Below are 21,582 nucleotides of genomic sequence, written 5' to 3'. Positions count from 1 at the left end.
CTAAATGTCTTTTAAAATGATCACCTACTTTTTGGCTAAACAACAATACCTGCAAATATATACATTCAGCTAAAAAGCTATTTGACAGGCTGTTAACAAGTTTACAAGTTCTTGTTAAACACCTCGGGAAAAAAGTTTAAATTCGTCGATAAATTTAAAGTTTCTAAGTAAAACAAAATTACAAGCTCTGTGGCTCCAACATGCATGTTTTTTTAGTGTCTCTTTACACTATGTATAGATACAGGCTTTTTAAAAATTCTTCTAAAAGGGTGTGTGCAAGTAATAGATCACATTTTGTCAGCTAGCTCTTTGTACCCTTAAATTATTATTACTATTATTATTAGAAGTAATAGTTGTAGTAAATAATAATAATAATAATTTTAAGGCTGATAGTTATGAGTGCATTTCAAGTATTACTAAAACCATTAAATAAATGTATGTGAATTTAAATAACTAGCATTTTTCACATAATTAGCCTAATTTTTGGCATCAACAGCAGCAGCGAAGCTAACCCGAAGTCAAATGACCGTTTGTAACCTCTCCTGAACTCTCGCGAGACTTCGAGCCGGAAGCCACGCAGCGAGTCTTTGGTACGAGTGAACTGTGGGGAGAGCGATAGTTTAGGACGGCGGGAGGGGAGAACAGTTTGTTTTGACAATAAACCGGTAAGCAGAAACTCCTGGTTGTTCGTCTCCGAACAAACTGACGTTGTACGTGTCCGGCAGATATTTATTTGTCAAAATTAAATGTTGTGTAGTTTCCAGCACTTGCGTAAAGACCTCCAGCCGGCGAATCGCATCTGTTCGCCCGGAGGGTCATCGTCAGCGGCGACACCCTCCGTGCCGTCAGCGTCGACCGATTAGAAAATAAAATGACCGGAGAGAAGATCCGCTCCCTGCGCAAGGACCAGAGGCCAAGCAATGACGAGGACTTACTGGAGCCGGACGAAGAAGCTGCCACCGGGACGTTCACCGCCTCCTCCAACAAGCCGAACAACAAGAGCAGGGCGAGTAAAATCTTCAGCAATCACAAGTTGATCAAGTCGCCATCCACGCAACAACAACAGCAGAACCAACAATCGCAGATTAATGCTAACACGAACACACTGCAAACATCGGAAGTTATTGACGACAACAACAAAAACCCAGTTATCCGAACTGAGCTGGACTTCCCGGTGCATGAGTGCGTGTTTAAAGGAGATGTCCGACGCCTGTCTTCGCTCATAAGGACACAGAACATCGCCCAGAAAGACATCCATGGTGAGTTCAGCAGCTGTTTCTCACATCAGCCCTGGAGGCAGGATCCATAAGAAAAAAAAATCTGTTACAGTAGGATCCACCAATTTCAAGGTCCAGTGAAGCTTAGTTTTAGCTAATGGGCCATCAGTCTCCATCAGCGGAGTGGAAGTAGGCGAGGCTTCCCCCTGACAGGCCTGGTTGGCTCACTGATGTTTTATTTAACTCCTTTGGCTTAAATCTAGTTGCTTCAAGTCAGCATAGCAGAAAGTGAGAAAGCAGTCCACAGCAGTGAAAACATGTGATCAGCTTATCTATCACAAAAAACTCCTCTGAGATAAGTCACCTTAAAATAAATAAATAAATGAAACACACAGGATGAGTTGGTCCCAGCTTTTATATCAAGGCGTGTTGAATGAAACTCTGGGAACCCTAAACTGATATCACCTCTTCAGCGGGGGCAAAGTCTAATCAGATAAGATCGCAGTTTTCCAAATAAACTCCCTCCTGGGCCCGCCAAAATGACAAGATTACCTTGCTCTCACGCCAGTATAAAAGTGAACTTGTACTCACTGTCAACACTGGATGAGCTCCGTCCTGAAAGCCCTGACATGGTGGAGTTCAACCTGTACCTGTCCCACACTGTCCTGCCATGTTGCAGGTCGTCGTCACGGCCCTGTTGCTGTTTCAGTGTTCTTGTTAATCCCCCACATTAGTTCAGTTTTTATTACAGCAGAAGCTAAAGGGCTTAGGCTGCCATTACGTGTCACCAAAATACAAATATACTAAGCACATAGAAATACGGTTTAATTATCTTTACCAGACATGCAAAATTGGCTATCAAAAACCCAAATAGTTTGATTAAATCCTTATTGTAACAAAGAGAAACACGTATTGAAGTTAAAATTAATGAATATGAAGAAGTTTGCAACTATAAGTAATGTTTTAGCAGCTTCTATCTTAATATTTTGAAAAAAATAGTTTCTTGGCATCCTGACTTTAGGATGTGGTACATTTTCACTTGTAATAACATTTAAAAAAAATCTCTTTTTTCGAGGAGCATTTCTGCTTAATGAATGTTTAAAAAAAATGTCAAAGATGGGTTTCTGTCTCCACATTTTGAGCAGCTGAAACTGAAAGTATCCGCGTGGCGAGATCGCCGCAATCGCCGACCCTTACTGAACCTTTGAACTGGAGGAGTCCCCATGGCAAGGGCACGTTTTCTGTGGAGGCCTGTCCAATTCCTGCGGGAGAAGCCTGAGAGAGCTGACCCAGCAGTTCAGCTTCCTCTGAGAGCAGTTTCCCATGATTATGAGACACATTTTTACATCCCAGAATGAAAGCTTGAGGTTTCCCACAGCCGAAAAATGTCATTTTTTTTGCTGAGCACATTTCGAGTGTGTCAGACTTGCCGTGCAGCTTTTATATATTGTGTCAGTTAACAGGCCATGACAGTGCCTGTTAAATTGAGATTATATTGTGTTGCAGCTGGTTATATGGCTTGTCATGGTAGGAGAAGCCACAACTGGCATTCATTAGCATATGATTTTGAATTTCGTGGCACCCTGACTGTGGCAGATTGCTTAATGCAGTTTCTGAACTCTCTCTCTCTCTGCTGTTATTGTCGAATGCAAAATACAAATTTAGTTTTCTCTCTTCTTCAGGAAACACGCCGCTACATCTCGCTGTCATGATGGGACACAAAGGTGAGCAGAGTACAAATGTGGCTGCCGTGTGGCTTTTTTAGTCTCCGTCTGCGTTGCTCTGTAAATGACTATGTCTGAATGAATTTATGACTCATGTTTGTGTGCTGTGTCAGTTGAATTTTTATTTTTTTTTCTGCCTCTCTGTGTGCATTTGTCTGTCTCTGCACCACCAGACATTTTTGGCACAGATCACTACACAAATCCCTGAATGGTGTTGTTGTTGTTGTTGTTGTTGTTTTACTGGAAATTCTCCTTGGTAAAATCAGAACATAAAAATGTATTTGTCTTTCTTATCTTTGCTACGCTCTTATTCTATTAATTCATAGGTTATAATAAATAATACTCTATCTGTTAGAATTAGAAAATCTGTCAGTGTAAAAATAGAATCCTCTCAGCTGCTCAAATCTCCTACTGTGACAGATGTTACACAGCTGGATCAGCAGTAATAATTTGAAGCTTCCATTTAAGGAAATTAGTCCAGATAATTGTCAAATAATATCTGCCATGTGCGTGAAAATTAGTTTTCTGCTTGTAGCACTCGTGATAAGTTGTGTGTTAACTCTGATTTTTTTTACAAGAAAATCAAAGAGCTAATAATTTATTTTAATTTTGACAACCTGGAACAACATTAGTATTATTGAATGTGTCATGGTTTTTTAAGCCTTTTGTAAAAAACCTTTACATTGGTTTTTGTTTTTAGATGAATTGCGCCACACTGAAAGCGTGAGCATAAAACATTAAAGTAGTGTCTATTTGTGATTCAGCTCTTGCTTGTGTTTAATTTCTCAGAGACTTCAGAATGTGCTTTTGAAAAATTCATCCTGCAGGCGTCTGATGCACGTTTATTACACATACAGTTGTTACTCGTTGTGCACATTCCCCATGTGTTTAGTGTCAGTCATTGGAGCACAGGTTTCCATTGATTTCACATTCAGTAAGGTCAATTTCTGTCACTGGCGTCGGGGCCCTGCCACTACCTATCAGTGACTCAACCAGCCGAGTGACAAAGTGTTGTGGCGGAGAGGATGCCACGGGATTGATTTTGCTAATGAGGATGCCTCTCTGCTGCCTGAGTTGCCCTCGTCCTCCAGGGATGCTCAGGCGAGACGGCCTTAAAGCTACAGCGTGAGATCACAGTTTGGGTGTGGCCGCCCTGCTGGGATGCAGAGGACAAGGCTCTCTTTGTGCACGGCTTTATTATTCACGGTTGTGCACAGGAGCATTTTGGAAAAACGAACGGTCGCATCAATTTAAGAATGTACGAAAAAAGCCAGTCGTGCAACAGTGGAGGCCGAGCACAATGCAGAGCAGATGGCTGGCGTCCTGTGCGAGGTGTAAGAGAGTTATTGAATGAAACCTGCCTGCTGTAACGCTGCTCGGCTGTTTGATCGTGCAGCTGAGAGTGTGACTGATGGCAGAAAAAGCCCTTTTTAAAAATCTATTCAGAATTGACCAGAAGTGGTGGTAATGGTGTTTTTACGGCCTGCAGTCCCATCTGAAGTCACTGTGCATAGTGGAGTATTAGATTTGTTCATCCCACTCACTTATTACTTGAATTCAGGACATTGATACGGCTACTGTACATGCAATCACTCCAGGACCCCACAGGGTTACTTAGCTTTTAGTGATTAGACTGAAAGGAAAGCAAAGCATGGCTTATGATTTAAAAGCTGAAAGTATGTTTGTTTTTTCTAATTGATTAAGGATTGTTTTAACCATAAAATTGAAATGTATACAAACATCAAATGTGCATTATAATTGTATACATAAAGGCTGTACTGCTCAAACGGTGATCACAGTAACTAATTTGTTAAAACTGCTGGCAGGTTGCCATCAGAGCTTAAACTTTAGCAAGATCTTATTCTTTATAACCACTTAGTTTATGCAGTTTAAGAGTATTTGTAAATGAGATTGATTCAGCATAATGAAATGCTACTAATTCCATCCGTAAATGGAAAGTTGTTGCAGCTGTTGTTACAAATAGAAATGCAATAAAATCCCTTTGTGTATACTGTCTCCATTATGACTTGAAATATCATCAGCCCATCGTGAGCCACATGAGGCACTTAACATGCCCTAATCCCAGACCAGAAGCTGCCATTTGTTTAGCTCAGGACATAAGGCCCGGCTGCTCTTTTCCACGGTTTTGTGCATCTGCTAAATGTTGTTGTTATTACACAACCATCAGATTTAGCAGAGTGATGTAGAGGTCAGAGGCCTAAGGGAGTGCAAGGCGAGTGTGTGTTTGTTTGCCTTCCTTTCCTTGACATTGGGCTCTGTAATCAGCTGTTCCATCCTCGGGGCCTGTCACAGAGAGCTTTGCTGACCCTGGGCTGTTTGTGCTGCTGAGTTTCTTTTTGCCACTCCAGCCTCAGTTTAATTGAAACATGCAACATAAGTAACATGAAAGCTGAAGTAGAAAGAGGACAGTATTTTCAATCTGTGTCAACCAAAGCAGGGAAGAACTTGGAACAAGACCCAGTGATGTATTTCACCTCCCCTGTCATGTCTCCTTCCAATGCTGTTGCTTACACATGCTTTTAAAAAGAATGCTGCATGATTACTTTGGTTGTTGTCCCAACATGCCTTTTTCATATTTCTGTAAATACATTCTTTGGGTAGCCTTGCAGCTCGCTTGTTTTGTTTAAGTTTAATGGGGAAAACTTCAAACATGTTCCTCTCTTTCATTAAGAATGCATGAGACCCTGGCCACTTTCTCATTAATAAATCACGCTGAGTATGTAGCTGGTTGATGTGGGGTTGTGAAAACATGTTTCATTCAAAAGGCACAAGTTATGGTTTCAGGATTGCTCTGATTGCATGTACCTGTTTTTTTTTTCTTCCTGCATTTATATGTAGGAGTACAAAACCTAGTTTCAATGAAGCCTAGGCATGTGTGCATGAACTCGAATACTTTATTTGGTGTTCGGCATGTTTGCGATCCTTCTACCAGTCTAATTAGTCATTAAAAAGTCTGGTTAACCAGCTGCAAAATAAGTCCTGGCCCCGTCGTGTGAAAGCCCGGTGCATCCGCTCGGCCCTGTTAGCATTAAGCCTCAGTTTGCAGGACTGTGACTGCTCTGCTGGGACAGACTTGTCCAGATGCCAGCATTATATTGAATGATGTCACAACAACACTGACACCTAAGCTGGAACAACAGACTTCACTTTCGTCTGGCTGTAGTTTGTTGACAAGCTGCCCAGAGAGCAGAGGGATTTTTCTGCTGCCCTCAGTGCTGATCTTGCCATTTAAAAAAAAAAAAAGACTGAGGCTCTTTGGGTATTTTTTTTTTTTACTTGTTGCATTACAAGTACAATATTTAGGGCAAGTTGTGACTTTTCTATTCCTCAGAATCTGTCTTATAAATAATAACCCAAAAGTGAAGGATGCAGCATCTTGTGTAACTTTAGATCCCATATGACTCAGCTGTCATCTAAGTCCTACATATGGTCTGTTTATAGTGGATTAGAATCCACTATAAAGTGGTCAGATACGTTCATGATGAGAGCATCAGATTAAACGGAAGCCTGCAGGAACAGAAAGTGAAGAAGTGACATAATCTTCTCAGTGGAAGAGGAATATGACCAGAAAACTGGTTAATCTGTTCTGTAAGTAACCATAGCAACATCAAAGATGATGAGAACAAGTTCATAAAAAAAGTGGATGTTTTCTGACCTGGTATATTTACTGTGAATTATAAATGAGTAGGACCCAGATGTTAGAATAAAACATATAAAATATTCTCAGCATTTTTAAATAAAATGCTCAACTGTTTTTGTCCCTCTGTATTTTTTTTTGTTGTCTCTGTGTTTGTTTAAAAGGATCTTCTCATTTTTAGAAATGATTTTAAAGACACTTTTTGAGGTTTTGATGTGGAAGTATAATTTGTGCGCGCCAAAAATGCACATACAAACAGTTGTCAGAGCACCTTGTGATTGATGTTTGTGAAACATATCTGTTTCCTTCTTTTTTTACAGAGTGTGCACATTTGCTTCTGGCCCACAATGCACCAGTGAAGGTGAAAAACGCTCAGGGATGGAGTCCCCTCGCTGAGGCCATCAGTTACGGGGACAGGCAGATGAGTAAGTACCTGTCACAAACCGACTGCCGCTGCTTGGTTAGTAAGACACTGAAACTGGGTTTTGAAGCTTCACCACAGCTTCCACGTGGTCCGTCTTTTATGGAAGTCATTGTGGCTTCAGTGCAGCTCTCAGTCTGAGTTTTTTTTTTATTTGTTTGTTTTTTTAACTGTGTGAAAAACCTTGATGGGACAGAGAGAAGTTTTGATGCAAATGAGCAAATAGCCCTGCACATTCCTCCACGCCGCTGCCTCCCAGCGAGGCCGTGATGGTGGCCCGGCTCTTTTGTTCCTCAGAGAGGGGACATTCCTCAAGGCCCTCTGGCTCTGTGCTCAGATGAAAGGATATTCATTAGATAATTCTCCCACAGTTTATTGGCTGATTATTCTCAAGCCCTTATTCGCACGTTACCACGTACTGTTCATGGTGGTCAGAACTCTGATTTGACATTTTCAAAGAATGTAACATGTAAGCGTGGTTTTGTGCAAAAACAACTAACAATAAAAAAAAAGATTGAACATAACAAACGTGATTCAGCAACCTGTGCGTTTTGTCGTGGAAATGTTTTCACCAGGTTGAGAAGGAGCTAAATCAGCCTTCTTAAAGTCAAATTAACATACCCAGATAAGGGTTATCTGTGCTCAGACTGGTCAAGGCACACTGTGCAAGCTTGAGATTTCTTTTTACAACAGGCTTTAACCTGGAGGTGACTGAAGAATCTGAGAGAAAGAGGAGAAAAAACAAATAAACTTTCCAAAACAACATGATGGGGGGAAATGTACATGGTTATACTGCTGTCCCATCTACTTCCTAACATAATACCAATTTGCTGCCTGTAGTTGTCAGTTTTTTCGATCTGTTCAACCAGAAAAAGCTCAGTAAAAACAAACTGAAAGGAGTCAGCTACCTGACACAATGCAAGATATAACTGTATTCTCTTATGTGGTAGCCTGGGACCAAAACAGTTATCCAATAAAATGGCTATACAGTGAGAATAGATAAATAATTTGAAGTGAGACTTGAAAAACATCCTGATGACGTGAGAGCCGACAGGTACAGGGTCACCCTTCTGACAGACGCTACAGCAGGTCAGTCTGAATCAGCTGACTGATTTTGGGAGCTAATTGGACTTGAGCGTCAAATGCACAAAAGCAGAAATGCACCGAGCTCAGCCACTGCAGTGACAGTTTAACAACAGGCGGCTGACTGCACGCTGTAAAAGAAACCCCACATATAGGACTTGACACGGCCGTCACGGTGGCATTACAGCAGAAACGTGCTGATGTACGTAAATCGAGACTATTTTTTTTTCTCTGTTCAGCACAATAAATCTTGAGTCCTTTTTACAAGGTTAGCCTGGCAGAGCTCTGCGACACAGTTATTCGGTGAGATCTGACTCAGCATTTGTCGGGACTTTGTGAGGGAAGCAGGGATCCAGAAGCTTTTGTTTGTTTCACAGACGGGCAAACATCATGGCCTGAGTAAGAGTGGGATTGTTTTGGTCTAGTTTCAGAGGTCTGGAATTCACATGTTTCCCACAAGTTATGGTAGATTATTTATATATTTAATAGGTAAAACAAATAGAATGCCATTTAAGAAAAATCAATTGAAATGTTAGTTTAGGGACTCATTTTTTTTTTAATTTCATACCCACTTATATTTGTTGTGGCTGGGTGCATTTGTCACCTGAGTGTTTTTGTTTTTGTCTAGGAGTCCAAATGTGTCTCCGACGTAGACGTGTTGTGTTCAGATAGAGCTATTTGTGTCCTTGGTTGTCTTTCAGTCACACAGCTGTGCTGCCAGCCTCAGAAAGCTTTAAAGACCGACTCAGAGATTGGTGTTATTAGCTGCTTATCCAAGGGAGTGTCAGACTGGAATGATTTCTGCAGTGCGAATAAGATGACACCAGAACTATCTGTTGAAGCTGTCAGAATGTATGACAGGCTGGAATTAATGTTTAGGTGGCGTCTTTATGATGCAAGTCTAATTTGTTTTGAAGAAGGAGTTCATATCTGACCACCATCATGCAACGCATTTAAAAATGATTTCTTTTGCACAGCATTGGAAATACAGAATAAAAGGGGCTAAATTTGTATAAATTACCGAAGGGGAACAGCAATGATAAGCGTTGATTGATGTGTTAGACGGGTTTATGTTTGTGTTTGAGGAACCATTCTTTAATAAGCCATGAGCAAAAAAGGCTCTTTTTTTTCTGACTGGATTTTATATTTATAATATTTATCTGTTTTATTAGGCCAGTTAAATCGTAAATTGTTTTATTTAGGACATAACAGTGTAGCCTAGCTCCAAGGCTCTTGGTGTGAGTCCTCTTCATAAGAAAGCAAAAACCCATTTTAATGTCAAACACAAAAACGTTAATGATCCTAACCTGACCTAATCTGTTTACACAGAGTCGTTCTTGCCAAACCACATCTATATTCTTTTTCAGTTTGTTCATAATGATAAATATTGTGTTTTTTTCTATGTTACCTGTGGCATGCCGGTTTAAAGACTTTAAAGCAGACCCGTGATACTAACTATCCCCTGATTCTTGGAGACCTGCCATCAGCAGTGGTTCATTTAGATCAACACACTAATTGTTGAAAAGCAGTACTTTGTGGTGATGGGACTGAATGGCAAAATTATCTTGGCATAGTCTGTTCTTATTAGCGCGTGGGGATAGAATTACAGAGATCACTCACCTTATTTATGCCAGGAAAGTGTCCTTATGGGAATCTGTGTGAATCAGTGCCAACGTGGGCCGGCAGCCTGGTTCATTGTTGAAGCTGTCGCAGTTGGTTTCTCTGCTTGTAATTGCTGGGTGGTCCAGATGGTGAGACTGTTCTTTTTTTTTTTTCCTTCTCATACTGAGAGGTGTTGAGGATCAAGAGGAGCCCCATCCAGTGCTTGTCAGCATTCATTAGGCCTGACCACAAACATACCCTCACCCTGTAGTTGTGTCTTTGTTAGTTAGCACGCGTGTATCAGTGTGTGTGTGTGTGTGTGTGTGTGTGTGTGTGTGTGTGTGTGCTCATGCCTGTGCTCTTGTTTGGTCTAGTTTTACCTCTTCTCCTTTTGTTTGGCCACACAAGGAGCCACAGTTAAACACGATAAACATGCTTGTATTGGCTGACTCATTAGCGCCATGTAGAGGAGCCTTGGTGGTAGTCAGGCTAATGATAATTTGAAAATTGTGGGGGGTGTGGTAAAATGTCGGATTTCCTGGTTGTCACAGGCCAAGCAAATTTCCTTTTTTACAACATTTTCAAGCCTATAACTGACACAGTCTGGTGGTTATTTCTTCTCTGGGTTTCATCAAAGAGTTGCACTATGTCATGAGCAACTGATGCCCCCACTTCCTGGAAAAAAGCAACATTTTAAAAAACTCATAGTAATCAGGTGTGGGTCTCTTCTTTCTTCCTCCTTGAGTGGGCTAAAGATCCATGACTGTGTTCTAATGTGACTGGTCATGGTTAAGAGCTCCCTGTGAGCATGCCTCTCCCTCAGGTTGTTAAGGAGGTTAAAGGCGCAGCTCATTACCAGGCAGCCTCGTATCTGCCAGGCTTGTTCTCTTTGAACTTCCTGGAACGCTCTGATCCCTGGTGGGGGATTGACTGAACGATTCTTTGAGTGTCCCATCTGACTGCAGGAAGTTGGCACAGCTCTCAGACAAAAGCTATTGTTCCTGTGGCGTGGTTTTCACCGTTGCCAGTATTTGCATGGAGAAACGGTGCGGTTGACTTTCAGTATCTTCTTACGGATTTTGACCTGGCCGTTATAAGCTCTAAGCTGGAGGGGCCACATTTGAGTTACTGTGCTGTACAATAATACAGCATCAACTGTTAGTACCTTTTTAAAAACTCACTGTGTCAAGTTTTTGCCACATTTCAGCTTTTGAAATGGTTGACGGATGGCATCCAACACATGTTCAACCCCATCTTCTTTTTAAAGTAAATCCATAGAGAGCCTCGGACTGCAGGTGTGCCCAAAATATTCCTTTAAAAGTGAAAGACATTAAAATACAAATAATAAAGTCGTCTGGAAATTCAAAAACTTGATCCTATCAGAATAGACTGAGAAGATCAAATACCAAACCAGCAGCAACATAGTAGAATGGAAGTCATCGGATTATGAAGAACATTGGTGCTTTTCTCTCTCTTCTTTTTTTCCTCTCTCATTTTTGACCTCTGCTTCTTCTTTTGGAGTGTAGATGCTTTAGTTCTTAGTAATGCTTGTCTCTTTCTCCTCCCTCAGTCACAGCGTTGCTGAGGAAGCTGAAGCAGCAGTCCAGGGAGAGCGTGGAGGACAAAAGGCCCAAACTGCTCAAAGCCCTCAAGGAGGTATGTGCTCCTAAATAGTGCTTCTGCTGACATCTAAGGAGTAACCCTTTTTGCTCAAAAAATCTGTTTGATTCCGTCCTCTTTTTACCCTTAATTCTCTTTTTTTATTTTTGTAATTAAACGTGTTCTGAACTTCTTCTTTTTTTTCTTTCTCCCCCTCGCGGTGGCTAAAATTACACGTGCGTGGTCAGGGTTTTAAAACGCGCAGGCAGGGTCTCAGACTCCCAGACATAAACAGATCTCAGTCAAGGTTGTTATTCCCAAATTACTGTCATTACAACACGGCAAAGCCAGGAGGGACGCACGTGTGCACATTATGGACTGGTCGAAATAAAACGCATTAACGCTAATTAAAACCTCACGGTGCCTCCGCTGGGGTTTAACGTCATCGACGCTCACACATGCAAACAGCCGCTTTCACACTTTCTGTTTCGAGAACAATCCCACAGCTTTCACTGGTTTTCACACCCCTGTATAATATTACACGTGCATACGTTCTGTGAACATACAGACTGCAGGTAAACAGACCTTTTAGAGCTAAAACACAACATCTATCTACTATTATGTGTTTAACAAAAAGTTCAGTGTGACAATACCTTACCAAACCTTTAGAGTAAACATTTTGATGACTGTTGCTAATTTACCAACACTTTTAAGCCTTTGCTTCGCAGGGCCCAGTGAGATCATTCCTGGCTGATGAAGCACCTTACCTGCTTATTCTTTTGCCAAAAAAACTCTAGCTCTAACTCACAAACCTGCTTTAGAAAACGTTTGTAGGTAGTAGGTGACAAAGACCTTTTATAGATGTGGTTGAAGCAGACAGGTGTAAACAAATTAGGGTTGGGTATTGTTAGAAAGAGTTGGTTTTTATGGCGCTCAGTGACAATGACACATCTCAAAAATAGATTTAGCTTTTAATATACATCATTTCAATGACATGTTTCCTTTTTATGCAGCTGTTTTAGTTAATGCTGTTTTCATCTGCAGCTTGGAGACTTTTACTTGGAGCTTCACTGGGACTTCCAGAGTTGGGGTGAGTCAAATGTTGATGAATCTGTCCTGCAGAGGTCAACTTAGTTTTATAAACACTGTGGAACTTAACTATTTATAGACTTATAAATAGTCTATAAATGTCCGACTACATCCAAACAGGAAACAATAATAGATTCAGTCAGCAGCCCGTTTCAGACATCACTTTTCAACTACGCTGTTTTCACTCAGCTTATTCAACAATGCTGCTTTGTTTGGTGCAACGAGGCGCCGTGCTGCCTCCGTTTAGCCTGTGTGACTTACAAAAGGGGCACAGGGCTTGTGTTTGTCTGCTCATTGAGTGCCTACCAAGCATCATAGAGACACAAGTGACCAGTGGTCGCACACCGAACATCACTCCTCCTGCTGGACATGAGCCGACACGTCAGCCTTTAATGCGGCTGCGCTCCGACCGTACGTTGCTTTCAACTAAATCTTCTTTTGGTTGAATTCAGGAATTCAGCTTCTCAGATGAAGTCCATTTGGCAAAAGTTGCTTCCAGATTAGGCAAAGAGATTAGGTAATGCAGCCATAACATGAACAAAATATAGTTCTTGTTTCTGAAAAGGCCTAAGAGTTCAGATGAACTGTATGTGCTTAAAGAAGAGTCGGGTTTAAATCAGTCTCCTCAATCAGTGCTTGAATCAGAAGAATTTCTGCTGTCTTGTGTTTTCAAGGCCTTCTTCTTCAAAAGATCATTTTGGTTTTTAGATGTACACACATCTACAATTCATCTTCATTTGTCAAAGTACTTTTTTTAGTTGTATGGAATAATAAAAGCACAAGGAAGACTGTGAAGCCTCTGAGTTATCAAATATTTAGCAGCAGAAGTACATGTTATCGCTGGCATATGAAGCTCTGGCCTCCAGGCTTAGATGGTTCTGAAGCTTTGAAGTGGATTTTTAGCGAGCTTACTAAATTTAGATTTTCTCTGATGTTTTAACTGTCCTCTCTGTATCGTCTCATATTTTAGTGCCTTTGCTGTCCAGAATCCTGCCATCAGATGCGTGTAAGATTTACAAACAAGGCATTAACATCAGGTTAGTCTCGTCAAAAATGCCTTTCATTTAAATCAGTGTTTGATGTTTAAGATAGCCTTTTATTAATCCACGCTGATTTTTTTTTTTGTCCCTAATGTGCCGTACACATCCACCTGTTTCTCTTCCCTCTCGCTACTTCTCCTTTCTGCTCCTAAACTTTATTAACCAGTGTGATGTCAGAGTCTGCAGCATGAGGAAGCTGGGTGGCGACACCTCAGAGGACAGATCTGTAGTGTCTGTGTTTCTGTTTGAATCAGAGCCTCACGGTTGGATCTTCTGCACTTATTAGCTCACTTACAAACAGTGTCAGCAGAAAGTCCTGGCACTGTGTGACGCATGCTGAGACACACTGACACACAGTTACAATAATGAAGCGTCAGTGGGAATCCATACCACCGGGCAGAAAGTTAACGTCATGCAGCATTCACCATATTTGAGACACAGCTGCAGCATGTAAACGTACATTAATATACTCATTTCTAAAGCTTATAATAAAGAGCAGCATACACAGATTCGTCCACATTCTGTTTAATAACCCATCAACTACTCATTTGAGGACTACATTTGAGTTTTTTTTGTGTGTGCGTGTGTGTGTGTGTGCGCTTTTCCCTTAAGAGGTAACCTTGATACGAAGCATCTCATTATACTCTGAAACTGCTCCTGGCTGTCTAATTTGGTATTCAAAATGCCCTTTCATTATTCTGGAGATTTAGAGAGTGAGAAAAAAAAGAGACTGAGAGGTGAAAGGGAAAAAAAGAAAAAACTGTCACACCAAGTTCATTTGCATTCTGCTGCCACAGCACGTCAGGCGTTTCGTACCTACTCATCGCACCGTTCCACCGTATGTCTAGTCTTCAGGTGCGGATCTGTTATTCTCTTTGCTGTCGTGCTTCAGTTGAAGACTGCACTCTCTGACAACACACACACACACAAATCGTAAGGTTTGTTGTTGATCTGCCACGGCAGAGATTAGCATGCACAACCGAACCTTCACAGTAAACGTGGAGCATTTTCTGCAGTTTTCAGCCTTGGCGCTATTTTTTGCTGCTGTCCAAAAATGAACTTTTAAAAGCGCTTCTGTGAAAGTTAGTTCTGTTGTTTTCCTGCTGTAGCTTACTCCGCAGTCACTGAACTTTCTCTTTGTCTCCTTTGATACTTTGTGGGGTGTAGGTTGGATACAACCCTGATAGACTTCACGGATATGAAATGCCAGCGTGGAGACCTCAGTTTCATCTTCAATGGCAACGCCATCCCCTCCGAGTCTTTTGTTGTGTTGGACAACGAACAGAAAGTCTACCAGAGGATACACCACGAGGTATGGACGTCCTATGTGCAATAAATTTAACATATGTTAACACACTGGCATGTTGTCATCCTTACAGCATGTTGAGTTTTAAAATAAGAATGTTTAAATGTGAGACAGGTGCTCATTTTGTGTTTGAGGTTAATTAAAATCATTAGTACTGTTACTAAATAAAGTTCCTCAATAAACAAGTATTTCTGCTTTGATTCAGTTATCCAGAGGTGGTGTTGCAGTTCAGTCTGTGCTGACTGATGATGAATGCATGTTACCTGCATACATTTCTCCTGAGTGCATCTTTAGCTTTTCTTTATGTCTTCTCTGTGGTTTTTCAGGAATCCGAGATGGAGACCGAAGAGGAAGTGGACATTCTGATGAGCAGCGACGTTTACTCCGCCACGCTCTCCACCAAGTCCATCACTTTCTCCAGGGCGCAGACTGGATGGCTGTTCAGAGAGGACAAGACGGTTAGTGTCAGCTGCTACCTGGCTCAGCTTTAGCAAAAAAAACCTCAGGAGGTCTTACCTGGCTGTGAGATTTCTGGATTTTCGAGTGGTCTGTTCCAGCCAGATAAGTTGGGGATCCTTATAATTTCTCTGGGGTGAACACAGACAGAAGTAAAACTTTCAATTTGCCCCTCTTACACAAGGTGGCCCAGTTTCCTGAAGTCTTGTTGAAATGTCTGAAACGCTTTGGTAAAAAAAAGGAAACAGAATTTCAGTGTCAAAGCAAAGTTCTTTCCTGTCTTTAGAGCTCTTTTCTCTGCAGTGGACTTCAGAGGTCACAGTGATACGCAGGTTTTTCCCTTTGTAGTGTGCACACTTATAAAGATGGTCATGTATAAGTTACACTCAGTAACGCTTCAGGAGAGCCTGCACTGCCCGCTTCGAGTGGCAAACTCCGTAAACTGAGCTCAGACTAACACCAAACACACTGATGGAAAACATATTAGGGCAAGTTTTATTCTGAAACATTTACGCCTCCCTCATCTCCCGTTTGGTCCAGGAATGTAAGTAACCATCTGTGGTGTAGGACACAATCATGTTTTGTTTTTAAATGGCTCCATTTATTAAAAAAACACATAAAATGTGTTAGAGTTACACTGGTATATACTGATTCATAAGCTTTGGACTTCAAGTATGCTTTGGCTAATGTCATTATTATTATCATATGGGTAACATTTCCAGAGTTTACTGCTCGGTTTTAATGGTGCATTCAAAGACAAGTGGGAAGTAAAAAATTACTTGACGAGGGAAAAAAGAAAGGAATACAATTTTCTTGACAAGATATATCACAAAACCAGTGGAGATGCACCCTGTGATTTACTGTTTAAGCTTTCTGCTTGTAGAACTGGATTGTTGTAGAAACCCACCGTTCTGCTGTTCTTCACCAAATACTCATATTTCCTACTTTATCTGCAGCACCAGGCAGGAAAGGCAGCAAAATAAATCAGAGCCGCTGCAGTAATAACAGCAGGAAGCGACCACAGGTGATGGGCCCAGGGTTAAAAACAACAAAACACAGGGAGGGTGCAGAGATGAGATATAGGGGGATTGTTTTCTGTCCTCTCGATCTTTTGTCCTTTTAACTTGTTTAGAAGGAAATTGGTGATACCGCGAGAGACGAGGGGGTGGGGTTGGAGTGACTGATCTGTTTGTTCTAACTCCAGGAGCGCGTGGGAAACTTCCTGGCGGATTTCTACTCTGTGAACGGCCTGGTGCTGGAGTCCAGGAAGAGACGAGAGCATCTGAGCGAGGAGGACATCTTGAGGAATAAAGCCATCATGGAGAGTCTGAGCAAAGGGGGGAACCTCATCGACCAGAACTTTGAGGTGACCTTTCCCTTTGTCGAGTTGTTGCGTGTTGTTTTGGCATCACAGGATTGTGAGAAAACACAAACCATCAAACCAAAACAACCACAATTCCCTTTCTATCATTATTTGCCTCGTCACCATGATTCTATAGCAAGTGACATTTCTGCTTTTTACTCACTTGGAACTTTTAGAACAAAACCTAACTTAATTTGGAAGATTAACAACGACCAATAAGTATCTGTATGTGGTCTTTTATCATCAGTTCATGCTTGGTTTGTTAACAAAGTGCTAGACAGGTTGAAAAAAAATTGATTCCTTAACTATTTCTGTTTTTTTTTTTAAATACAAGATCTAATAATTTTATGCTGGTATCTCAGTGTTTCCCTTCTACTTAATTTATTTCAGATGTATAAGGAAATGGTGACGTCTTAGTTGCTATTAGCTGCTTTTTTAGTGACCTTCTGGCATATTTTTGGTTCAAAAGTCTTGTTGGTTTTCTCGAGATGAAACATAGGGACTCAGTATATATAAAAAAAACATTTCATAAGAAATGAGTGCAGGTTGGGGCACCGCATGCTCCACTGATGAACGTCCTGTTTACGTACACCTGCAGACTAACCACCTGTCCAATCCTGAAATTATCTTGTCCCGCTGGAACCTTGGGGTAGGACACGAGCCTCTCAGACGAAACAAACCTCACAGAACCTCACTGTTGTATGCGTCTGAAGATAAATCCTGCAGAAACAGCATGGACTTCTTGGCAAACTCTGAAGACATTTTTGCATGGTTTGATGAAATAACTCCCATCTGATGTTTTTGGGTTCCCTTCATCAGCCACTTTGCATGGATTTGAGTTCCAGCACTGCCACCTACTGGTGACCGCTTCAAAGCTGCGCCTTATTCCCCACACCTCTCCAACCCAGCATCCCCTCACTACAGTATGTTCCAGAGTTTGCTTAGCAAGCTCTTGTCTAAACACCGAGCATAAAGCCAGTGACACAGGAAAGACAAAGCCTCTCAGCACTCAGTGGACGCCTTTTAGCTGCTATTTTTATTCACTTCCCTCTTTGTTTCATCAGCAGTCTTTTTCTAGCACAGGGCACTCCTGCCTAGTCATGTTTAAAGTGAAAATGCTGCTTTAGTTTCACAGGAGGAACAGTTTTCCTGCTTCTGTCTGAGTGGAAACTAGTTCCTGTGAAGCGGGCAGCAGCTGCAATGTAGGCGTGTTTACAGCATGGAGGGAGACCGGGTCAGACTGTGGACACAGACAGGCGTGCTGGGCTTTCCAGCTGAGCTCCATGCTATTGATAACTTGGATGATTGCTACCCCCGTCCCTGTGCCGTGGAACGAGTTGGGCGGGGATCAGCATACCAGGAGATCAGGGTTTGCTTTTGTGTGCTCTGGTCTCGTCACAACAACATGCCAAGGCTAGTACACAGTGCACAGTGTGCAGGGATAAATACACATCTGTGCTGACTGCAGCGTCAAACAAATATTGTGACTTAAAAAAAAAAAAACCTTTTACATTCACGTCATCCTGTCCCGGTTATTTACTGAACAGCAGCGTACAGAACATCGTCGGCCAAATTGTCAAACTTGAACACTTGTAAGAAGGAGTTAATTTTGGGAGAATGTCAATTTTAGGATTAACAGAATGGCACTCGTCCCAGATCCAGTTCAGGGCTGGCCAGAACGAGTTGTCCAATCCTAAAATAAAACCGACACTGAAGACCGATTCGAGGAGGCAGAGCGGAGACTGTGCTTCACTGGAAAGATGATTCAGTGCGAGGACGAAGTTTCTCTTCCACTTTGATGGTAGAGAGCTTCAGCGAGGGGGGAATAAAAACAACCTGGAGGATGAATCTGACCCAACTGCAGCTGAATTTCAACAAGCGTGAAGTTTTACACCGCCTTGCATATGAAGGCCACGCTTTAACGATGCACTGCTGTCTGTTGTTATTGAGCTGCTGATAACTGAGTGGCTCTAAATTATTATTATTATTATTGATAAATAATTATTAATTAGTGTTGACCTTTCCAAAGATTAATTTGAAGCTGTGCAATGAAGACATCCATCCATTTTCTTTCATTTATCTTTCTTCCGTGCTGGCTCACGGAGGAGCTGCTGCCTATAAAGGTTTCTTTATCTGCGTTTATTTTTTTTTTTAAATCCTACTTTTCTGAAGCAGTGAAGTGTGAAGTTGAAAAGGATTTAAGATGAGGAGGATTCGTATGTTCAGGAGGCTGCAGAAATGAGCACAGTTCTCGTTACAGTACAATCAGTACAGCTCTGTAGTCATTCCTGCAGCCTCCTGAATGCAGGACTCCTTCGACTTAAATTCTTTTCAGCTTCACGTTTGGCTGCTGAATGATTCGGCGAACGCTGAGAAATGGTGTCTGATTTCAGGTATTTGCGTGTACATACGTATCACGGTGTACTTTGGGGTTTTTTTGGAAGGGGTTCTTGGAAATTCAGGGACATATGTGAGGTCAATGTAGGCTAGTCTGCGTTGCCCTCTAGTGGCCGTAGGTAGCTGTGCGTTTGCTTTTATCCTCTGGAAATGATCTAAACAGATTTCTGCCACCCTGTTCTACCAAAATAAATTTGAAAGAAAACAACGATTAGCTGAAATGAATTTAAACTACTTCCAATTTTATTGTTTTGACATCAGTTTTTCAGTTTTTTTAATTGGGTTATTGACTGAACTTTTCTCTTTTTTTTCATTTTCAGTCAACAAGAAGGCAATCTTTGACTCCGCCCTCACCCAACACTATATCCTGGGAAGAATATATCACTGCTGACAATGGAAAGTAGGTGTCGGTTTAATCCATGTAACTAGATAGTATCATTGTTCCAGTAAAACTAACTGAGTCTGTCGCTGTTTTTTCCTCAGAGCACCTCATCTAGGAAGAGAGCTGGTCTGCAAGGAGAGCAAGAAAAACTTCAAAGCCACGATAGCAATGAGTCAAGACTTCCCTCTAAGCATCGAATCGTGAGTTAAAGCTGGCGAGCCTGTGTTTCTTACCTGGTGGAGAATAGAACAGAAATGTACTCAAACGTGAATCGTGAATGGCTTCCTTTTGTGTGAACATGTTTTTTTCCCCCTCCCACAGGTTACTGAATGTTCTGGAGGTAATTGCACCCTTCAAGCACTTTAATAAACTCAGGGAGTTTGTTCAGATGAAGCTCCCCCCTGGTTTCCCCGTCAAACTGGGTAAAGGGAACGAGCATATTTTCACTTCCTATTGTGTTCAAATCTGATTGTATTCCAAAAAAAAAAAAACGTATTTCTTCTCATTCCTTTCATGTTTTTTTTCCGCAGACATCCCTGTCTTTCCCACCATCACGGCCACGGTGACATTTCAGGAGTTTCGCTATGATGAGTTTGACGGATCCATTTTTACCATTCCCAACGACTATAAAGAAGACCCAAGCCGCTTCCCTGACCTTTAACCTCTCGCTCTGGACTTTGAACGGGCCACTTTATTGCTACGGAACATCCCTTTTTGAATTCCAAACAGACTTTTTAAAGAACCTGCAGGTTTTGATGTGATGCGGCAGGAAGTGCAGGTAGCTTTGAGAGTCGGATCATCTCATCAGTCAAAGGGCATTGAACTTAAATGAAAGGCGGCAGAGCGGGTGAGTTTTGTGTATTATGGGATACGAGTAGCAAAAGAACACCAGGTCAGTTGATTTGTATTTAAGTATGTAAGTAATGTTTTTAAAGGGGCTGTCTTAAACTGACATGTAGTCGAGCACTGATATTATTGTGTGAGATGCTTGAGAGGAATTCTGCTCAGAGTTCACTTCTAGGTTCTGCAACAAGTGCACGCTGGACAAAAACAAACAAAAAAGTTCTCTTTTCTATAAAATCTAAGTAATAGGGGAGGAAAATCCTTCATTCGTTTTCAGAAACCGCAATAAAAACCAAAAGTATAAATTAGGTTTGGAAAATAAAGTTTGATTTGAACAGAATTCCTCTTCTGCACATTACAAGAGTCTGTGATTGTGTACAATGGATTTTCATGGGTTTCAGAGTAATGTCACTGAATATTCGGGGCACTTTTTGGATTCACTACAGCTGCTTTCCTTCAGCTGCGTTTGACGACACTTGTTTTGTGATATTAAACCTTTAACCCCGCGTTCTGGGATATCAGCGTTTCATCGAGGCGAAGAGATGCTGCAGATTTTTACGGTACGAGTGGCCGTGAGTCTTAAAAGTTGGGTTTTTTCCTCACCTTTTCTAAAAAGCGTGGAACTACAATCCTGTTCCAAACGGGGATTGGAGAACGAACTGATGTTAACAACATTCATGCTGTTTTAACATGAAAACCAGGCTTTTGCTCTTCACCGTATATAGTTCTGTTTTAGTTGTATATTAATGTTTCTTTTACTTCTAGCCTCTGAACTGACAAGCTTGACATTCTGTGCGAGAGGGAGAGCAGTGTCATTTCTCTTTTTATGTAGCAGTTTGTGACTTGAGTCGGGAGTTTGTTGGTTTATAAGTGGTGGTACATTTTGTACATACTTTGTTTTGATGAAAAACCTTAATTTTCCTGTTTTTTTTTTTTTTGTTTGTTTTGTTTTCCTTCAATAATGATCTCCCTCAGATATGTTGAAACAATCATTTCAGCTGTACGAAAAGCACAAAGCACCTGGGAAGATTGGCTCTTTAAAACATCGGTGCTGCTCTGGTTCATGACCTCATCTCACCGGTACAGACTGGTGACTGCAGGAGTTTTTCCCCCACATCCCAGCTTTTTGACACGACATGCTTATTTTTTGCCCATGTTTAGTACAACCAAAAGTCAGCATCATTGTTCCTGACATTCCATAGTTTAGATAAGTGCAGCTAGTGGAAGTGTGCCTCTTCACCAACTTAATGCTTTACTTCCTGACTTCAGCTGCTCTGATCATGTTCTCCTCCATCTACATGTCAGTTGTACAGCAAAAACTGTTGTATACGTCTGCAACACTATTTTCATATAAAACGTACTAAAATAAAAATATCTAACAGTCTTCTTTTCTGTATCGTTA

At 41.4% G+C, this 21,582-nt stretch overlaps 1 protein-coding gene across 2 annotated transcripts; it reads left to right on the top strand.

Moving 5' to 3' along the window:
* Window positions 1-560: 560 nt before the first annotated feature.
* ankrd13c (ankyrin repeat domain 13C) lies at window positions 561-21,564 on the top strand. 2 transcript variants are annotated; one of them, XM_017413444.3, is made up of 14 exons: window positions 561-665; window positions 758-1,259; window positions 2,900-2,941; window positions 6,920-7,024; window positions 11,276-11,361; window positions 12,349-12,394; window positions 13,364-13,430; window positions 14,601-14,745; window positions 15,066-15,197; window positions 16,400-16,561; window positions 19,276-19,355; window positions 19,439-19,537; window positions 19,659-19,759; window positions 19,868-21,564. In XM_017413444.3, exons 2-14 carry the CDS (start codon window positions 872-874, stop codon window positions 19,996-19,998), a joined length of 1,584 nt encoding a protein of 527 aa, XP_017268933.1. In that variant the 5' UTR covers window positions 561-665; window positions 758-871; the 3' UTR covers window positions 19,999-21,564. The 2 variants fall into 2 exon arrangements, with proteins under 2 accessions (XP_017268933.1, XP_017268932.1); XM_017413443.3 differs by having other exon boundaries at window positions 583-1,259.
* Window positions 21,565-21,582: the final 18 nt, after the last annotated feature.

This window comes from Kryptolebias marmoratus, linkage group LG24, assembly GCF_001649575.2.
Source record: "Kryptolebias marmoratus isolate JLee-2015 linkage group LG24, ASM164957v2, whole genome shotgun sequence".
Classification (NCBI taxonomy): Eukaryota; Metazoa; Chordata; class Actinopteri; order Cyprinodontiformes; family Rivulidae; genus Kryptolebias; species Kryptolebias marmoratus.
Note: the sequence above shows the minus strand (reverse complement) of the source record. Positions and strands in the feature narration are given on the sequence as shown.

Excerpts from the sequence above, each read along its gene's own strand:
- ankrd13c (XM_017413444.3), top strand. The coding sequence starts at position 872 with ATGACCGGAGAGAAGATCCGCTCCCTGCGCAAGGACCAGAGGCCAAGC. Across the intron at positions 2,942-6,919 it reads TGTCATGATGGGACACAAAG|AGTGTGCACATTTGCTTCTG; the intron begins GTGAGCAGAGTA and ends CTTTTTTTACAG. Across the intron at positions 11,362-12,348 it reads TGCTCAAAGCCCTCAAGGAG|CTTGGAGACTTTTACTTGGA; the intron begins GTATGTGCTCCT and ends TTTCATCTGCAG.